Source organism: Camelus dromedarius, chromosome 10 (genome assembly GCF_036321535.1).
Source record: "Camelus dromedarius isolate mCamDro1 chromosome 10, mCamDro1.pat, whole genome shotgun sequence".
NCBI lineage: Eukaryota > Metazoa > Chordata > Mammalia > Artiodactyla > Camelidae > Camelus > Camelus dromedarius.
This window is the reverse complement of record NC_087445.1, coordinates 75,790,340-75,809,057: the sequence shown is the minus strand read 5'-3', so window position 1 is coordinate 75,809,057 and position 18,718 is coordinate 75,790,340. Positions and strand designations below refer to the sequence as shown.

The following is an 18,718-nucleotide window of genomic DNA, read 5'->3' as shown; positions in this document are numbered from 1 at the left end:
GCCTGCCTATCTGCAACAACAATTGCTAAACCAGCCTCGCATTTCATGCGAGGTTGCAGTCATGCCTTTTCCAAGAACAGCGGGTGTGTCCGCCTGGGCTGGCATCCGGGGTCCTCGTGTTCCCGCCTCCGACCAAGCCCGCAGAGCTGCCTGTGACGTGGCAGACCTGGCGGCCCTGGGGGCTCCCTCCCAGAGGCCGCCCGGACGCTTGTGTGGCGTGGTTGTGGAGTCCGGGGACTTGTTGGCCTCAGGGAGCTGGAGCGCTGGGTGCCCTTCCTCAGCAGGGACTCACCCACCCTGGCTGGGGGACCGTGGTGGCTCTATGTCACGGCTTGGGCCTCACTGCCAGGCGCCTACCCTGGAACCGCCCTTCTGGACCGAGCCAGACAGGGCAGGAGTGGGGAGGCCACGGGCAGGAGCCAGGTGTGCCCCCACCTCAACTCTGGTTTCCGGAGCCCCTCCCCAGCTGCTGACTGGAGCTTGGCTGAGTTCTGAGCCCCGTGGGCTGCTCAGAGCCACCCAGGGCCGCGGGGCACAGAGCAGAGCAGCCCGAGCGCAGGTGCCAGGGCCCCGCGTGGGCCGTGTCCTTAGTCCTCCAGGCCTTGTCTCCTCATCTTTGAAGGGAGGGCTCTCCCTGCCTGCCGGCCGCCACCCTGTTCCTTGGCTGCAAGACCCCTTGAAGGTGCTCCTGTGAGGTCTTCCATCTCCCGCCTCCCACCCCCCACCAACGCGGTGGCCTCGTGCTGATGGCTGTGTCCCCAGGTCCAGTCCCTCCTTTGATGTCTCAGTGCCACAGCTTGATATTAAAACCCAACAAGGAAACTACAGGGAAGGAAAAGTTGCAGGTCACACCCACGAATGTCGGTTCAAGACCCGCAGATGAACGTTATACAGTGAATCCAGCCGTCTGTGAGAAGGATGCTGTGTTACAACCTGTGGGGTTTCATCCAGAAACGCGAGGTTGGTTTAGCGATTGTGAACCAATCCGTGGACTTCATCACGTTAATAGAATGAAGGAAAAATCCTAGGATCGAGGTGCCGGCTGCAGGAAAGGCAGTTGATAAAACTCAACAAGCATTCATGCTAAACACTCATACCGCTCTAGAAATTAAAAGGAGCTTCTTAATCTGACTAAGGGGGTTTACAAACTACGAGAGCAAACTTACCACCTCATGGGGAGGCTTCAGAAACTCCCTTCTAGAATGTTCATGCACCGTTGTCACCGCTGCTGATCGGGCCCTGGCCCTTCCAGCAAGGGGAGGACAGGAAGGAAAAGGCAGAGGATTTGCAAGGAAGTGACAAGCCTGAGATGGTCATTGGTGACAGGCTGTGCGTGGAGGGAATCTAAACAACCCTCAGACAACTCACTCACATCAATACGTGAGTTTCGCAAGGCGGCTGGCTGCGGGACCTGTACGCAAGGGAACTGTTTCTCTATGTGAGCAGTGCATAATTAGAGAATGAAATTTAGAGAGACTTTATTTACAATTCAGCAAAAAATAAAACCAGTTAACAAGGAACAAATCCAAGAAAAAATTGTGCAAGGCTTTCGCACAGAAATCTACAAGCCAGTGTTGAGAAATTAAGACAAACGAAATGCATTCATACGACATGTACATGGATGAGAAGCCTCAGCTCCATAGAGATGTCAGTTCTCTCCCTAAGATCGATAAGATCCCAGTCAAAGTTCCAACAGGGGGTGTGTTCTCTGGAACTTTGCAAGCTGATTCTAAGGTGTATGAAAACGCCGAGAGTTAAAAGCAGCCAAGGCACCCCGACGGTCAGCTTGGTAGGATTTGCTCTGCAGATCCTTTCCTTGTTATAAGCTTCCGTGATGAAGCCAGCATGTAATCTATGTGAAGCTTGAAAAGAAGCGGACTGTCGCGTCTGCATCCGGGCACTTCTGATGGTAAAGATGGTTCTGCAGAGAAATGGGCTAAAAGATAGTCTTACTCATACATGGTGCTGGGTCACCTGGTTGCCCACGAGGACAGAGATGAACCTTGACATTCACCTCACATCCGACGTAAAGATGAATTCCAGCTGCGTTAAGCTGGATGTGTCCCACCCAGAGAGAGGCTGAAGTCCTAATCCCAGGACCCCCGAATAGGACCCTATTTGGAGGTAGGGTCTTTGCAGAATTAACCAGGTTATTGTGAGGTCACAGGGTGACCTTGTAAAGAGGGGAAGTTTGCACACAAGACACGTTGAGGGAAGATGACGTGAAGACACGGTGGGGGTTGGAGGATGCAGCCACAGTCCCCCCTCCCCTCGGGCCTCTGGAGGGAGTGCAGCCCCACCGACACCTCAACGTAACTCTGCTGTTTCAGCCCCAGCCTGTGGTCCTTTGTTACAGCAACCACAGGGCGCACACACAGCAGGATGTCGCTTGAAGCCTTGGTAGAACAGTCGTGCTGATGCCCAGAGGGGTGACAGAGGGCCACTTTGGGAAGGGGCTCCCGGTGAAGACCTAGGAAAGGTAGGAGGAACTGACAAGGGGGGGTCACTGCGGCGGCTGCAAGCGAAGTGCCCGACCACACCAGCAGTGACGAGGATGTGGGGGGACAAGTGAATGCTCTGGGGAGGGATGTCAGTTGGTCCGAAGGTGTGGGAGAGCTGGCTGCAGGGCCTGCCAGGCCCCTGGATGTGCCAGAGGCTCTCCTAGGTTCATCCCCGCGGAGGTGTGCGCCCAGGGCCCCGGAGCCCGAGCTGGAGGGAGGCCTAGTGCCACCCACAGAAAACCAGGTGAAGGAGTGTAGGGTGTTCACACGATGGCTCCTCAGGGCCCTCTGGGTGGTGGGTACATGCGGGTTTGCTGGGATGATTCTCTGAGCGGCACGCGGCCGTTTTGTTGAATTGAGCTGAATGCTGGCTCCACCTTGGAACCAGGGTTGGGGTGGCGGCCACCCATTCTGAGGACGTGGGCAGCAGGAGGGGGTCTGTGGTACTGACACACCGTAGTCTGGTCCGCACGGCACAGAGCGGCCGCCCGGCCATGGGCCTGGAGCCCCGGGAGGGCCAGGAGCCCCACTGGCCGTCTGGCAGGAGGGAGGGCCCCCAAACCCGTGCCCCAGAGAAGGGGGTGCCCCAGCAGCCCCCTGTCATGGGGTGCTGTCTTACCTTCAGTCTGAGTTAAACAGTCCCTGGGAAGCAGTGTGAGTGTGGGATGCTTGGAGAGGCCCCGGAGGAGACAGGAGGAAGAGTCTGAAGACTTTCCCGGGACGAGACACCGTCCCAGTGCGGGGTGTGTTGGAGCCAGCACGGTCAGGTCTCCGCGGGGAGCTGCGGCCCGGCGGCAGTGCTGTGTGAGGGGCCCAGGAGGGACCACGTGTGGGGTGGTGCCGAGCTGGGCTCACTGACTCCTTCCTGTTTTCACAGATGCGGGGTGAGGCTTGGTGGGTCACTCAATGTCACGCCTGGAGTGATGGTGGCAGGGTCAGGTCCCTGCGAAGCGCTCCAACATCCCCCCTGCCGAGGGTGGTCTCCGCAGGTGGCCAGGGGCTGTGGCCCCCCTGAGGCTCCAGGGCTCAGCTGGCCACTCCTGTCCCCATTTTCACTCCAGGCAGGTCCCCTGACGAGGCCAAAACGTGGGTTCCTAGTGGCTGTGTCACGGCACCCCCTTCCAGAGCAGGGCACGGGAGACTCTGGACGTGGAGGCTTACACAAGGCGCCCTCCTCTCTGAGGACCCCGTCTGAGATCCCCACCCCCGGGAGGGCACCTTCCTTGGCCAGGTGCTTCACAGTGATGATGTCACTCAGGGCCCAGGCGCCAGGCATCCTGACGCTTTCACAACAGGTTCCCGAGATGCTAAATTTCAGGAACAAAAGCTATTGTGTGGCCGCCAATTCCTGGAACAGACCTGTCTAAGGCCCCTGGCCTGGGACCAGTGCCCACGCACCTGTGTTCCTGCCCGCCTGGCAGGTGTGGAGATGTCTTCACACTCGTCCTGGGGCCCGTGACCTCAGCCATGTGTGTGTGGGCACTTACATCACTATGTTCAACTCGCCTTATTCACCTTTCAGCCTCCACAGAGACCATGGATGCCAGGGCAATGCTGGAAACACCAGGCAGCTGGTAGCTGTTTAACACCACAGCCCCCGCCATACAGAAAGGGAGCCGCACCTGGGGCAGGTGGTCAGAGGGAGGTCAGCCTGTCCTGGGGCTGGTGGTGAGTCTTCTGCTGGTGATCATCCGAGTGACCCTGCAGACCTCACAGCCGCGTGGCTCTAAGATCCGTCCCTGGGGCTCTTCCAACCCTCTATCTTCCAGGTGGCAGGATGGATAGACTCAGGTGTCCCGTGCCTCATCCAGCCCTGCGTGCTGAGGCCAGGCTGCCCAGCGTCACCTCCCTGCGTGTCTATGAGGCTGATCTTGTGTCTGCAGGCGGGTTTTCCCCTCTAGTGAGTTCAGGGGCTTATACACCCTGCATGTGCTGGCCATCCTCCCAGAAGTCTTCGATTGGCTTCTGATCTTGCTCTGTCCTTGAGGACGGTGTGTGTGTAAGTGTGTGCAGCCCTTAGGCAGCTCAGCCCCTTACACAATGGACATTACACAATGTCCATTACAATGGAAGTGAAGGCTTAGCTTCTTCTGGTGGACGCTTTCCACTCAGATGTGGACGGCTCCTGGGGTCCACCCTGCAGTCCTGGAAACAGCTCTTGGACTTTCATTCTTATCTGTTATTGAAATTTATAGAAACAGTACCATACAGGGCATATTCTCTTGTGTCTAGCTTTTTTTTTTTTTGGTAGAATATTGTGTTTGTGAGATTCTCCCACGTTGGATGTTGAGGGGAGGGGAGTATACATGTGTGGGTGGAGAGGGCTATGTGGGAACTCTGTATTTTCTGCTCAATTCTGCTGTAAACCTGAAACTGCTCTAAAAAAAAGTATATTAAAATTAATTAGTTAATTTTTCATTGTAGTAAAATTCACCTAAGATAAAATTGACCATCTTAACCATTTTTAAGGGCATAGGTCTGGAGCATTAAGTACATTCACATTGCTGTGCAACCATCACCACCATCCATCTCTAGAACTTTCTCATCTTCCCAAACCCTCACTCCCCGTCCCCTCCCCTAGCCCCTGGCCCCGCCATCTACCTCTGTCTCTGTGACTGTGGCTCCTCTAGGGACCTCATGTACATGGAATTCTACAGAACTTGTCTTTTTGTGACCGGCTCATTTCACTGAGCTCCATGTGTTTAAGTTCATCCATGTTACAGCCTGTGTCAGAACTTCCTTTTTTTTTTTATGTGCGAATAATAGTTCATTGTGAACATTTTATGAATGAATAATATTCTATACCACATTTTGTTCGTCTGTTCATCTGTCCAAGGACACTTGGGTTGTTTCCACCTTTTGGTTATTGTGATCAGTGCTGCGATGAATACGGGTGTGCAAATACCGATTTGAGTCCCTGCTTTCAATTATTTGAGGTGTATACCCAGACATGTAAGAGCAGGATCAAATAAAAATTCTGTGTGTAATTTTTGTGAAACTGCAATGCTGTTTTCCAGAGTGGCTACACCGTTTTACATCCCCACTGACGATTCAGGGTGCCAGTTTCCTCCACGGCCTCGTCAATGCTGGTTTCTGTTTGTTTCTATGGCAGGCGTCCTAACGGATGTGACGTGATGTCTCAGTGTGGTTTTGATTTCCATTTTCCTGGTGACTAGTGATGCTGATCCTCTTTTTTGGGTACTTACTGGCCATTTGTTTGTCTTCTCTGGAAAAAATATCTAGTCAAGTGCTTTGCCCATTTTTGAATTGGGTTTTATTGTTATTGAGTTATGGAAGTTCTTTATACATTCTAGGTATTAATCCCGTCTCAGATAGAGAATTTGAAAATATTTTCTCCCATTCTGTGAGCTGCCTTCTCACACTCTTGATAGCGTCCTTTGATGGACAAATTTCTTAAATTTCGAAGTAGCCCAATTCATTTTTCCTGGTGTCGCCTGTGCTCTGGGTGTCATATCTAAGAACTCATGATCAAACCCAAAGTTATACAGCTTTTCCCCATGTTTTACCACATAACGCATGACAATGTGAATGTGCTTAATGTCCCTGAACTGTGCACGTTAATGCGGTTAAGACGGTAAGAATTTTATAGTTTCATCTCTTACGTTTGAGCCACTTTGAGTTAATTTTTGTATAGCTGTAATGCAAAGGTCCACCTTCATTCTTTTGCATGTGGAGACCCCAGTTTTCCTGCCCTGTTTGTTTAAATGACTGTTCTTTCCCCATAGAGTGGCCCTGCCACTCTTGTCAAAGGTTGTGTGACTGTAAAAGTGAGGGTTCAATTCTGGTCCCTCTGGTCTATTCCGTTGGTCTCTACATCTGTCTTTATGCCCAGGCCACACTGTTTTGATTACTGTAACTTTGTAGTAGGTTTTGAAATCAGTTAAGTGTAGTCCTCCAACTCTGTCCCTGTTTATCAAGATTGTTTTAGCTGTTTGGGGTCCCTTGAGATCCCATATGAATTTTAAAATGGCCTTTTCTGTTTCTTGGACCCACATGAATTTGAAGATGAGTTTTTCTTTTCTTTTCTCTCTCTCTCTTTTTTGTAGGAGGAGGCAATTAGGTTTGTTTGTTTGTTTGGTTGGTTTTTGTTTATTTAATGGAGGTGCTGGGGGTTGAACCCAGGGCCTCACGCATGCTAAGCACACACTCTACCACAGAGCTATACCCTCCCCTAAGATGAATTTTTCTATTTCTGCAAAAAAAAAAAAAAAAAAAAAACCTAAAAACAAAAAAACCCCCACCACCTTTAGGACTTTGATAGGGAAGGCAATGAACTGTTGATGGCTTTGTGTGGCACTGACTTCTAAGCCATGTTAAGTCTTCCAATCTGCAAACAAAGGATGTATTTCCGTTTATCTGCGTCTTCTTTCATTTCTTTCAGCAGCGTTTTGCAGTTTCCAGTATACTGGTCTTGGCCTTCCTGGTTAAGTTTATTTCTGAATATTTTATTCTTTTTGATGCTCTTGTGGATGGAATCATTTTCATAGTTTCTTTTTTCAGATTGTTCGTTGTTAGTGTATAGAAACACAACAGATTTTTGTGTGTTGATTTTGTGTCCTGCAACCTTGCTGAATTCATTTATTAGTGCTAACAGGGTCTGGGGGGTTGAGATCTTTATGTTTTTCTACATATAAAATCATGTCGTCTGCAAACAGAGATCATTTTACTTCTTCCTTTCCAATGTGGTTGGCTTTCGTGGGCACATCCACGTTATCGCCTGTGACACAGGGGTGCTGTTGGCCCACTCTCACTGCTGTGCGGCACAGTTCGTGTGACTGTCCCTCGAGTCATTCTGCTGTCTGTGGGCATCTGGGCGCCTTCTGGCTTTGGGCTGTTACCTGGAGCAGCCCTTTGGTGACTTATATAATTCCATTTATTTCGGGGCCAAATACTAAATATTTAGTAATAAATACTAAACAAATATCCAGTACTAAACAAATAAATGTTTGCTTAAATATTTAGGAGCAGAATCGCAGGGTCACGAGTGAATGCGCTTCTCATGTTACTGGAAACTACCAGCGCTTTCCCCAAGGTGGCTGTGCCGTTCTGCACTCCCACCGGCAACATCTGAGAATTCTTGTTCCACATCCTTGCCAAAGCTGGCTGAGTCAGCCCTTAATTTTAGCTGTTCTAGTGGGTGTGAAACGGTGGGACACCTTGGCTTGGATTAACCTCTCTGATGACTAATGAAGCCGGGCACCTTTCCTTGTGCTTGTCGGCCATTCATATGCCTCCTTTTGTGAAGTGTCTGTTCCCATTTGCTGCACATTTATTAGCTGCGTTGTTTGTTTTTGCTGTTGACTTGTTGGAGGTGTTCCTGTACCCTGCACTTGAGCTCTTTGTCAGATATATGGAACTTGACCATTTTTCCCTTTGATTGCAGGATAACCATTCAATAGAAAAATTTTAGAAATAAAAAACCAAAAAGAATTCCCATCGGTTGATTTGAATCCTCTGGACACACTGAGACATGGTGTATCCGGATGGCCGCTCCGCATATACCCTCAAGGGGCAAGTGGTCTCTGCGGAGTGAGGGGCATGGTGACCTGTGAATGTCCATCGGGTCGTTTCTGTTCAGCTCTACCTCCTACTGACTTTTTGTCTAACTCTTCCATCAGTTACTGTGGTCGGCTGAATAATGGTCCCCAAAGACATCCACGTCCTCCTCCCTGGAACCGTGCATGTGACCTTACAAGGCAGGAGGCTTTGCAGATGAGACCACGTTAAGGACCTAGAGGTGGGAGGTGATCCCGGATTACCCAGTGGCCTCTAAATGCATCACGGGTGTCCTTATAAGAGAGCAGCAGAGGGAGACCTGGTGCGAAAGAGAGACCTTGCAGAGAGAGGCATCAAAGATGCTGCACTGCTGGTTTCAAATGAGGAGGAAGGGGAACTCTAGAAACCAGAGAGTTTGCCCTCGGGCCTCGGAGGCGTGCAGCCCTGTTGGTTCCTTGATGCTGGACCAGGGGCGCTGCTTCCCGACTTTTCACCTCCGGAGCCTGGGAACAGCCACTTGTCCCGGGCGGAGATGCTGCTAGTCAGACCGGCTGCATCTCCAGGCAGAGCCCTGCCTCCCAGAATCCTCCAGCCAGGGGTGGGGACGTCCATCAGGCCCAGCCCATGCCCCTTGTGGCTCCGGGTCCCCACTCCCTCCTCGCCCCTTGGTCCCTTGCCACCGACCTCAGCCTTGCCCTGGGCCCAGGCCAGCTCCTGGGTGCTTGGTGCTCAGTGACTTACACCTCATTTAGGGAGAAATCTTTCTTTTCTGGGTCATGGAGCCCTTGAGGATATAGAGAAGGCAAATACCTGAAAAATGCACTCAGCTGTTAAAATTCAACTCTCGCTCATATTACCAGGACCTCCGTGTACCCCAGCAGTGGACTGTGTGCCCGGGTGTCGGGGGAGCCCAGGTCTGGAAGCCCTGCCCAGAAGACACTTCCTTCCAGGTTCCCCTGCGGTTTCCAGCTGTTCCCAAGGGCTTTGGCACCCGCAGGAAGAGGTGTTCAGTCTTTTCATTTTGAAGAGCAGTGGTGGGTGTCCTGTGTCCAGCGGGCCCACTCTTGGTGCTGCCCAGTGGGCAGAGCTCTGTCGGGGACACCAAGAGCCAGGTGTCTTTGTTCCTTGTTCTGGGAGGCTGCGGTGGCTACAGGCAGCTGGATGTGATGGGCAGGTGTGCAGCTGGGAGCTTGTGCCCAGATGTGCACCAGCAGTTCAGGGGTACAGGGGCAGGGAGCTCTCCAAAACCTGCTTGTCACCTGGCCTTGTGAGGACCCTGGTGTGGGAGGGGCTGTGAGGGGTGGAAGGGTACCCAGGACCACCGGCCTAGGCAGCAGGGAGGGGTTGAGGCCCTGGACACTGCGGGGTTTCATTGGTGGGTTGCTGCTCTTCCAGCCTGGACCGTCCAAGACTGACCTTCAGCTATCCCTTCATGCTCCTAAGTCATCTCGAAGGGCCCCCTACGAGTCAATTCCTTCCAGCCCTGGGACCCAGTGAGTTGCCCTGAGCTCACATCTCAGCATGTAATCTGCGTCCACGTCGGGGGTGGGTGGATGTGATCTTGAACATCCTGTTCTCAGGGCAGAGCCCCTCCACTCTCCTTTTACTCGTCGCCTGCCCCTCCACGGGCTGAGGTTACTCACTGTTCGCTGGGGGAATGCGTGACTCTCACGCTTCCCCACCATCTGGGAGTCGTGATTTGGGAGTGGGGGCCAGTCCTGCCTGCTTTCCCAGTCTGTTTAAAGCTGCACCTGTACCGAGAGGGAGGCATCTTTCAGGTCTGCGTGGGGGCTGCCTTGGCTTCTGTAGATGGGCTTCCCTCCTGTTTTTGTGTTTGCTGTCTGTCCATCGTGGGGAGCACCCTCAGCTGGGCATCCCTCCAGACATTCCTGAGGGTGTTTGGTGAGGAGCCCGGAGCTCGGGGTGTGAGTCCACCTGCCCTCCTCCGGTCCCGGCCTTGGCCTATTGAACAGGAAAGGACAGAGGACAGCCCAGCATCTCCGGCCACTGGCCGGTCCCCACCAGGTGCCCCGTGACACAGATACACGCAGGGGAGATAGCACACATTTCCACACTTCTGCGGGAAAGTGGACCAGGAAGCAACCGCCACGCTCATCCTGGAGCTCTGAGCCCGGCACCTCTTACGAGGCTGAATTGGGAGGGTGCAGATCGAGCTCAGGGAGAAAGTGACATAGAAGCAACACGTGGGCCTGGGGCCTGGGGTCCCACGAGGTCTTGTCTCCAAGCAGGTGACCTTCCCCCAGCGATCCGCCCCCGTCCCTGATGAGCCGAACTGAAACTCTGAGACGGGGGTCTTAGAGCATAGAAGAAAAGAGACAGCTTTATTACTTTGCCAGGCAAAGGGGACTCATAGCAAGTTAGTGCCTCCAACACTGCGAGCCCACCTTGGGGCTGGGGCGGGGTGGTTATACAGCCATAGCTCAAACAGTAAAACTTGGGTAACAGTCAACGACCATTTTCTTGTCATGAAACTCAAAGTGGTGTCATGGTGTCTCCAGGCGACCAGTTCTGTAGAGGCTCATGGCTGTCGCTCTTCCAATTTCTTCATCTTGTAAATGCCCACGGTGTGGTCTTCTTGGTCATGCCGGCTGTTTTATGAGGCTCCAGTTCTGTGACCTCCCTGGAGAACGACTCAGAAACCGAGTGTGACTATTGCTTTCAGTTACTGGAATAAAGCAGAGACAGTAAAAGTAACAGCTTCATTTTAACAATGGGCTTGGAGCTGAGAACAGCAACCGGTCGGGCAGGTTAGTTGGCCAGTTTAAGAGCAAGCATAAAAATAAGCAATCTGTTAGCTTACGTGTGGCCATCTTATTAATTCTCCTTCACGGGCACAGCCGAGGTTACCCTCTGTCTCGGCGTCCAAACCCAGCCCTGCCCTGTGCTTCCGGCAGCGACAGGACACTGGCTTTGAAATGCCATCTTTCAGAGCAACACAGAGGGCCAGCTCCTCGGACGTGGCCTCAGAGTATCCGGCCCCTGACATCCCAGACCTCCAGGGAGGACGGACCACCCCTCAGCTCCGGGCTCAGAGCGCAGACGCCGAGATGGACTGTCTAACTGGCGTGTTTGTGTGCCAGGCGCCTTGCCGGTGCTGGGAATATGCTGATGGCCAAGCGGGCCCAGACGCCCCCTGTGACTCGCAGCTCGGGCTCCCCGCCATGACAGCACGACCCATCGCAGGGCGGCGCCGATGGCGCGTGTTCTGTCGGCAGAGGTTCACATACTTCACACGTATTCACTGGCTTAATCCTTGCCATGAAGACCTTTTGGTGTAGGTTCTCTTAATATCCACACTTGCAGGGGTGGAAACTGAGGCACAGAGAGGTCATGAACCCTGGCCAAGGTCACACAGCAGGGAGGGGGCAGAGTCTGGAGCAGAGTCCTGCAGGTGCTGGGAGGGGAGGAGGGGTGCAGGCAGCCCCAGCGCACAAACGCCATGGGCGAGGGCAGGTGAAGGGGTTGAAGGCTCTGTGTTTCCGCCTGCAGGGGGCAGGGCCCACCGCACGTGAGCTACTTTCTCGCTAGGAGATCAGGTCTGAGCAATGCCTGGTTGTGGGGGAGGCAGCGCCAGGGCATGGAGCGCAGAGCCACTGCGGAGCCACGGGAAGATGCTGTCAGGGCGCGATGGCCACCCCCTCAGGGCCGCTGGAGAGGGAGGAGCGCCCTGCATGCTCACCGCCAGAGGAGTGGATCTGTAGCGTGTGTCCTGGTAAAACTGAGACGCAGGGTTCTGCAGAACGAGCCCGAGCCACGTGCGTCTACTCAGGGCGACCCAGCCACCCATTGGGCACACAGTGCTGGCGGGCACCGTGATCCCGCCGGTGTAAGAACAGTGCTCCTGGACGGACACACACACAAGGGTACAGAGGACCCACTCCCCGGAGAACCTCGAGGGGAAGGAACAAGGGGGAACCAGTTATACCTGTAGCTACAGCCGTCCTGGGCCCTCCCCGCTGTTGCATTGTCCTGACTGCTCTAACCAGTGTCTGACCTTTTTTTTTTAGAAATTTAAAAAATTTTTTTGGCAGGGGAGGTAATTAGGTTTACTTATTATTTTGGCGGTGGGGGAGGAGGTACATGGGGATTGAACCCAGGACCTTGTGCATGCTAAGCATGTGCTCTACCACTTGAGCTATACCCTCCCCCAAGCTGCTTCTACCTTTGATCCGTCCTCCACACCCTCTGCAGGCCAGGCGAGGGCCAGAGCTGGCTGGTGGTGGAGTTTTGAGCTCTGGAAAGGGCTGTCTCCCACCTGCGGTGGGTAACAGCTCCTGGGGGTGGGGAGCTGGGAGGGCAGGTGTCCCAGAGCCCCTCTGTAGACAGCTTCAGGTCCGATGTTTCAGGGGCCCACGTGGGCTGCACCTGCAGACACTCAGGCTCTGACCGAGGCCGGCCGATCTCAAGCGTCTCTGGCCGCAGCCATGCCAGTCAGCTGCCTCTGACCTCAGACAACTTGGCCACGTGTTAGCACGGCCGCTGGGCTCAGCGGTCACCGCGCCCTTCTGCTCATCCCCCGTGTATGCCGCGTCACGTCCACGCTGCCCTGGTCCCGCAGCTGCGCTGTGTTCGGTGGGTGCAGGAGCCCCAGAATGTCCCAGGTGCCCTGGCCTTTCTGGACTGTCAGGAACTGCACCCCCTGCTGACTGGGGGTCGGGGGCATGTGATTCCAGGCACATTTCTTGGGAGTAATTGAAAAGTCGCAGCTTCAGGAGGGCTTTGAAATCGGACACCAGGCTGGCCCAAGACGACGTGCTTGGGCGGAGGTGCAGCAGGCGGTCCCCAGTGGAGGGTCTGCCTGCTTCATGCAGGGGCTGTGCTGGGCCGGGGGTGACACTGGCTGGTACCAGGTGGGGGCCTTCCGGTGAGCTGACCGTTCCCCTTCCTGCCCCCGCCTGCCACACCACCAGCCTGATTTGCTGGATAGAACCCGGCCATGGCTTTGCCGAACACTGCGGGGGCTTGGGAACTTGTCCCCCTCTCTTGGTACCCCTTGTCCCTGAACCCCCTTCTCCTGGATGTGTGCATGTTGGCCTGTGGGGTCTGCAGCCAGGCCCTTCCCCCTCAGCCCTCTTTGCAGCAGCCAGTGCCTGCCGGGACGCACCCTGAGCTCAGAGGCAGTGGCAGGGGTCAGCCGCATACACTGGGCTTTGTGCCTGGAATGGAGGGTCCACCTGGCACCCCTTCTGCTCTCAGACCACTCAAGCGGGGCTTGGACACTGTGTCCCGCTCTCCCTCAGCCAGGAGGCTCTGCTGGGCCCTGGTCAGTGTTCTGGACAGAACCACATGGGAGCCCCCTCTCCCTGCCCTCTGTCATCCAAGGCCAAGAGAGAAGGAGGCTGCCTTCCGGAAAGCCGTGGGAGATCCAGGATAAAAGACGGCGGCCGGCACCTGCACGGCTCTTGCCCTGCTGGGCGGGGAGGGGGCAGCGGCCCTTCCTTCCTGTGCTTCCTGCGGTCTGGCTGTGCTTAGCAGGACTCCAGAGCTGCCCCTGCCCCGGGGCTTCCCACACCTGTGCGGGACTGGCAGAGTCCAGTCCAGTGGTGGTACTAGGTCCAGGAAATTCAGGACGCTGACGCCCCTGGCATCCCTGCCAATGCCCCTGGGTGCTCCGCCCTGGCCCCGGCTGCCTTGGCGACGGGCACTCAGAGCAGGCTGAGAGTGCGGTGGTCTGTCCCGTCCATGCATCTGGGTGTAAACAGCAGTGACTTGACTGGGGACAATAAAACAATACCATTTTTAGTCATAGCAAGTAGGTGATTGCAGGGCAGAGAAGAAATTTCCTGTTTAAGACTCCACTGGCCTTCCTGGGTGACTGGCCATCTTTTCTACCTACTGGCTTCCAGCGAGTCTCGGTGATGCCAGGCTCACCCCGTGTTTGTCTGAACCCTTCGCTCTGCTTGGACTTTGGTCACCCCAAGTGCCACCTCAAGTGCCAACAACGACTGTCCCTCAGTGGTTCCTTGGTGCCCCGCCTAGTTCTGGCTTTGCTCTGCCTCCTGGACCATGGGGCCAGCTTCCCTGTTCACTGCACCTGTTACCTCGTCTGCCTGGGAGTCTCTGGGTTGGGTTGGACAGTGCCCCTGGACCAGGCCTGGCCTCAGCTCTGGACTCAGCTCACCTTTGAGCCTCCCTCTGGGGTGGGTGGTACCTTCCTCTGATCCAGGGTCATTGGCTGCCCCCGGTGTCCCTTCTGGGCAGCCCCTGTTCTGCCCCTAGATGCCAGCTTTCTGCACCAGCAGGCCCTGGCCAAGTGGGTGGGCAGCTACCTCCGTGTCCCCTGCCGTGGCCCAGCAGTCTGGAGGGAGGTTCCGGACAGTGAGCAGGAGGCCAGGCTGGCTGTGAGCACGTGGGGTAACCTGGTCCCCTGGTCCCCTGGTCCCCTGCCCAGCTAGACGGAGCCTCTCTGTCCCTGCACCCGGCACTGTTGGAAGGGACACAAAGGTGTCCGTGCCCCCAGCCTGGAGCCCTGGTCCTAGTGCAGCCCGGCTCAGCGGCTACACCAGACGTGGGGGCTGGGCAGGGTGGTTCCCCAGCACCCAGGGGCATGAGCGCAAGAGAGACGCCCCTGGGGTTTGAGGCCGGGTCTTGGTCCTGCCCTGCTGCCCCAGCCAGGGCCACCCAGCCCTCACCCCCAGCCAGGAGACCTGCAGGGCAGCAGGCCAGAGGGGGGGCCTCAGGAAGGAGGGATGGAGCCAACTACTCCTCAGACTGGGGGTGCCACGGCGCCAGGAATGCCCCCTCGCCCTGCCCGGCAGCTGCCCTTGCAAGCTGCACAGATGAGTGTTTACAGAGCACACGTGGGTGGTTTGGTCCCTGTTCAGAGGGGAGGCAGGCGAGGTGGAGGGAACCTGGGTGGGGGCAGAGGGGTCTGGGAGGCAGGGGCCCTGAGGGGGGAGGGCACGGGGCCCGAGTTCGAGGCTGAGTCAGTGGGGAGGCCGGGGCTGGCGGGGGGGCACCCCATTCGATGGGACAGGCGGAGGCAGGAGGGCGGGGCCTGTTAGCCCGTTCTCGGTTGACTCGGTAGGAAGGACAAACTCTCTTGCTTTCTAACCTTTTATTTTGAGAGAATTGTGGATTCTCAGGCATGTGAGAATGAGTACAGCGAGGTCCCTGGCCCCCTTCACCTGTTCTCCCCGGTGCTGACCGCCTGCATGATGCCCCACCCGGATGCTGGCACTGGTGCCACCACCCCTACGCAGATGTCCCCCTCACGGGCACTGAGGGTGAATGTGGAGCCAGGCTCCTGTGTCCACCACAGTCCAGATACAGGACGGCCCATCCCCACACGAACGTGCTGTTGTCCCTGTGACCCACGTCCGCCCCTCCGCCCCTCCGCCCCTCCGCCCCTGGCCCCTGAAATCACTACAGTTGTCACTGAGCAGGCTGTGTAAATGGGGTCCCACAACAGCACCGTTTGAGGTTGGCCGCTTTCACTCGATGCCACTCCCTTGAGATGCACCGTGTCCCTTTCACATGGAGTCGTGTCGGGGGCATGGCTGGACCACACTTGGTGCAGCTGCTCACCTGCTGAGGGACCTGAGCTGTCACGGCTGGGTGACTGAACAGAGCTGCTCCACACATTTACCAGGGGCTTTGTGTGCACACGTTTTCATGGATCTCGGGGAGACACCCCAGGGGGCCATCACTTTAATCCACGCAATAGCCAAGGGTAGGCCAGGATGCCCCATGTAGTCACCGAGCCATGGGGTGAGGGCAGGGGTTACTCATCTCAGGGATGGCTGAGCCAGCAGCGAGGAGGGGCAGGGCCTGGTTGGCCACTTGGGGGACCCCCCCAAACCTCACAGACCCTCATCAGAGGTGCTGTAAGACCCCTGCTCCTCAGAGGAGAGGACTCTGGAGGGCCAGTCTCTGGGGAAGGAGGGGGTGGTCTTTATGGGGGGCAGGGCTGTTCCTGGGGGGCAGTTGGAGAAGGAGCCTGTGTGGGGTGGATGGTGCCCCCCAGTATGTTCATGCTCAGATCTCAACGTCCGGATCTGGGGAACGGGAACTGTGTTGGAGGAAGGTTCTTTGCAGATGTGATTAAGGTAAGGGTCTGAGATCGGGTCGTGCTGGACTACCAGGTGGGTCCTACATCCAATGACAGGGTCCTCATAAGACACAAAAGAGGACACAGGGGACCATGGAGCTGAGACTGGGGTGATGTGGCCACAAGCCCAAGGAGCTGGAAGAGGCAGGAAGGACACTCCCCTGGAGCCTCCGGAGGAGCTCAGCCCTGCCCACACCTGGATTGCAGACTCCTCGACCCCAGAACTGCAAGAGAACACATTCCTGTCACTTTGAGCCCCCGTTTGTGTTCCAGCAGTCCAGCCGCCCCAGATACAGACACAGAGCATGTTGCTCGGACCCCAGCACCCCAGGAGGCCCCCCATTACTTCGGCAGGAGACCCCCGCGGGCAGGGTGAGGGGTGGGCTTAAAGAAGGGGCCCCACACCATCCACATCCGGCTTCCCCAGCTGCCCAGGCCTCCCCCTCCCTCCAGCCGAGTTCACGCACCTGGAGGCCCCGGTGTCTCCTCTACCGCTTGTAGCTGTAGCAGTGATCTGGGAAGACACATGGGCTCTCAGATGGGGCCTCACTGGGTCCCCCCCCCCCCAGACACATGGGCTCCCACAGGGCCGGGCTGAGCGAGATGTCCCCCATCCCCTAGAGCTCTGCCCTTGGTCAGGCTGCCTGCATGGAAGGCTTACCTTTGCTGCTCATGGTGACAATATTTTCTGGGCCAAGTCCATATGTTTTGCAGATTTTTTCAAATCTTTCCAGGAAGCTGGGTTTTAGCTCTGGGATCCGTCCTGAAGGCAGAACAAAAGGGGCCGGGTGTCCCTCACTGGCCATTGGGACAGGGTGGGGAGGGTCTTGGGTAGCAGGGAGAGGTGGCTGGTGCCAAGTGGGGCCGAGGGGGCCCCTGGCAGCCTGGACCCCATCGCCCTTGCCCCATGACATGACTGGACTGCAGGCATCTTGGGGCGTGGCGAGACCCCACCAGGAGGGGGCTCGTCTTCAGAGGAGGGGCCCCGGGGCCCCTCCAGTGTCCTGGGCAGACGGGAGGCGGTACCGTAGAGTGCCAGCACTTGGGTCTCTGTCCCGTTTCTGACGTTCCGGAGATGGAAGGTGATGTACAGCCGGTAGTCGGTCTCCGAGACCAGCAGCCTGTTCTCCCCCAAGTCTGTGTGGACACTTGGCTCAGCGTGGCCCTGACCCCGCTGGCACGCGCATCCCCCAGTGGCCAAGCGCATGACAGGGGGCCAGGAGACCCTTGCAAGTCAAGGGTGATGCATGCTCAGGTGGAGACCCCTGCTGGCCCCAGCAGCCTCTCACACACCCGCCTCCCTAGGGCTCCTGTGCAGCCCCTGTGCCAGTCCCCTTATCTGAGTCCGGAGTCGGCTGTCAAGGGGTCCCATAAAATCCCTTACATCAGAGCTCACCAGAAAATGGCCAAGGCCCCGCGGAGTGGAGCCATCAGACGAGGCAGAACCCACACCACTTACATGTAATGGTGTACTCCCCATTCTTGTCCGTTTTATCACAGACCACGGCCACCTCCACGCACTCCCCGTGCACCCTGAAAAGCAGCGGGGTGATGCCCCGAGTGGAGTCCACCCCCGAAGCAGTGTGATCAGCCCCTCCATCCCTCCACCCCGACCCCCATGTCCCCTTAACCCCCGCCCCAGCCTCAGCACTCTGCTGTGCGCCCCCAGTGCCCCCCCACCGCAGACTGACCCACATGGCAGGGGCAGGGGAGAGTGTCTGCATTGTGGGGTGGGGCATCTGTCTTCCCCAACTCCGGAGAAAGTGGGTGATACTCACATGAAGTGGAAACTGAATCTCAGACCCCTGTTTTCCAGGCTTTCAATGCTCTGTACGAAGACCCACAGATCCCCGTTTTCTTCTATCCTTTTCATGTCAGTCGAGGCCATGGAAATAGAATACCAGGTCCCTGACACCTGCAGACAGAGGCTTTGGTGGTGCAGGAGACCCTGGGGCATCCTGGACTTCTTGGCGCTTCCCTCCTGGGGTCAGGCCCTGGGAGCTGGCTACCAGCCAGGGGCCCCTCTGCCCTCCCAGGGACCCCTTTCCCTGCCCAGGCTGCTGTCACAGCTGGTGGGGGAGAGGCGGACAGCCCCAGGAACGCGTCCTGCCACAGGTCAAAGACCCCAGGTTGCGGGAGGACAGGTGCCCCTCAGCCCGGTCCCCTGGGGACGTCTGGCCCCACTAGACCCACCTTGGATATGTCATAGTTCCTCCGCACGATGGCTCGGGGGTTGAGGTCCTGGGCGGAGACGAGGCTCAGCCCCAGGCCCAGCAGGAGCAGTGCCATGCCCTCTGGTGGGCCCCTGACTTGCGCCCCACCCCCTTTATACCCCTTCCTGTGCTGTGGTTTTTGGCTGCCAGCCCTGCCCTGTCCTCTGCACGAGACGCTGTGTGCTGGGAATACAGCCAAAAGCCGCCTCAGCCGCCCCCACCGCTCCCAGGGTCCTGCCCCAGTGACCGCTCCCTCGGAAATCTGCCCGGATGTGGGTCTGGCTGGGTCAGAAGCCTCAAAGGGAAGTGGGACAGTTAGGCGTCTTGGCTGGAGGCCCAGCTGGCACCGAGGCAGGAGATGCTAGGGCTCCGCTGGCCTCACGGGGGTGCCCTTGGAGGGGCCAAACCTGCCCCTT

At 56.6% G+C, this 18,718-nt stretch overlaps 1 protein-coding gene across 1 annotated transcript; it reads right to left on the bottom strand.

Moving 5' to 3' along the window:
- Window positions 1-16,577: 16,577 nt before the first annotated feature.
- Window positions 16,578-18,378, bottom strand: LCN9 (lipocalin 9). The gene is made up of 6 exons (XM_010999861.2): window positions 18,283-18,378; window positions 17,868-18,004; window positions 17,549-17,622; window positions 17,116-17,226; window positions 16,751-16,852; window positions 16,578-16,603 (listed from the first exon to the last, which is right to left on the bottom strand). Exons 1-6 carry the CDS (start codon window positions 18,376-18,378, stop codon window positions 16,578-16,580), a joined length of 546 nt encoding a protein of 181 aa, XP_010998163.2.
- Window positions 18,379-18,718: the final 340 nt, after the last annotated feature.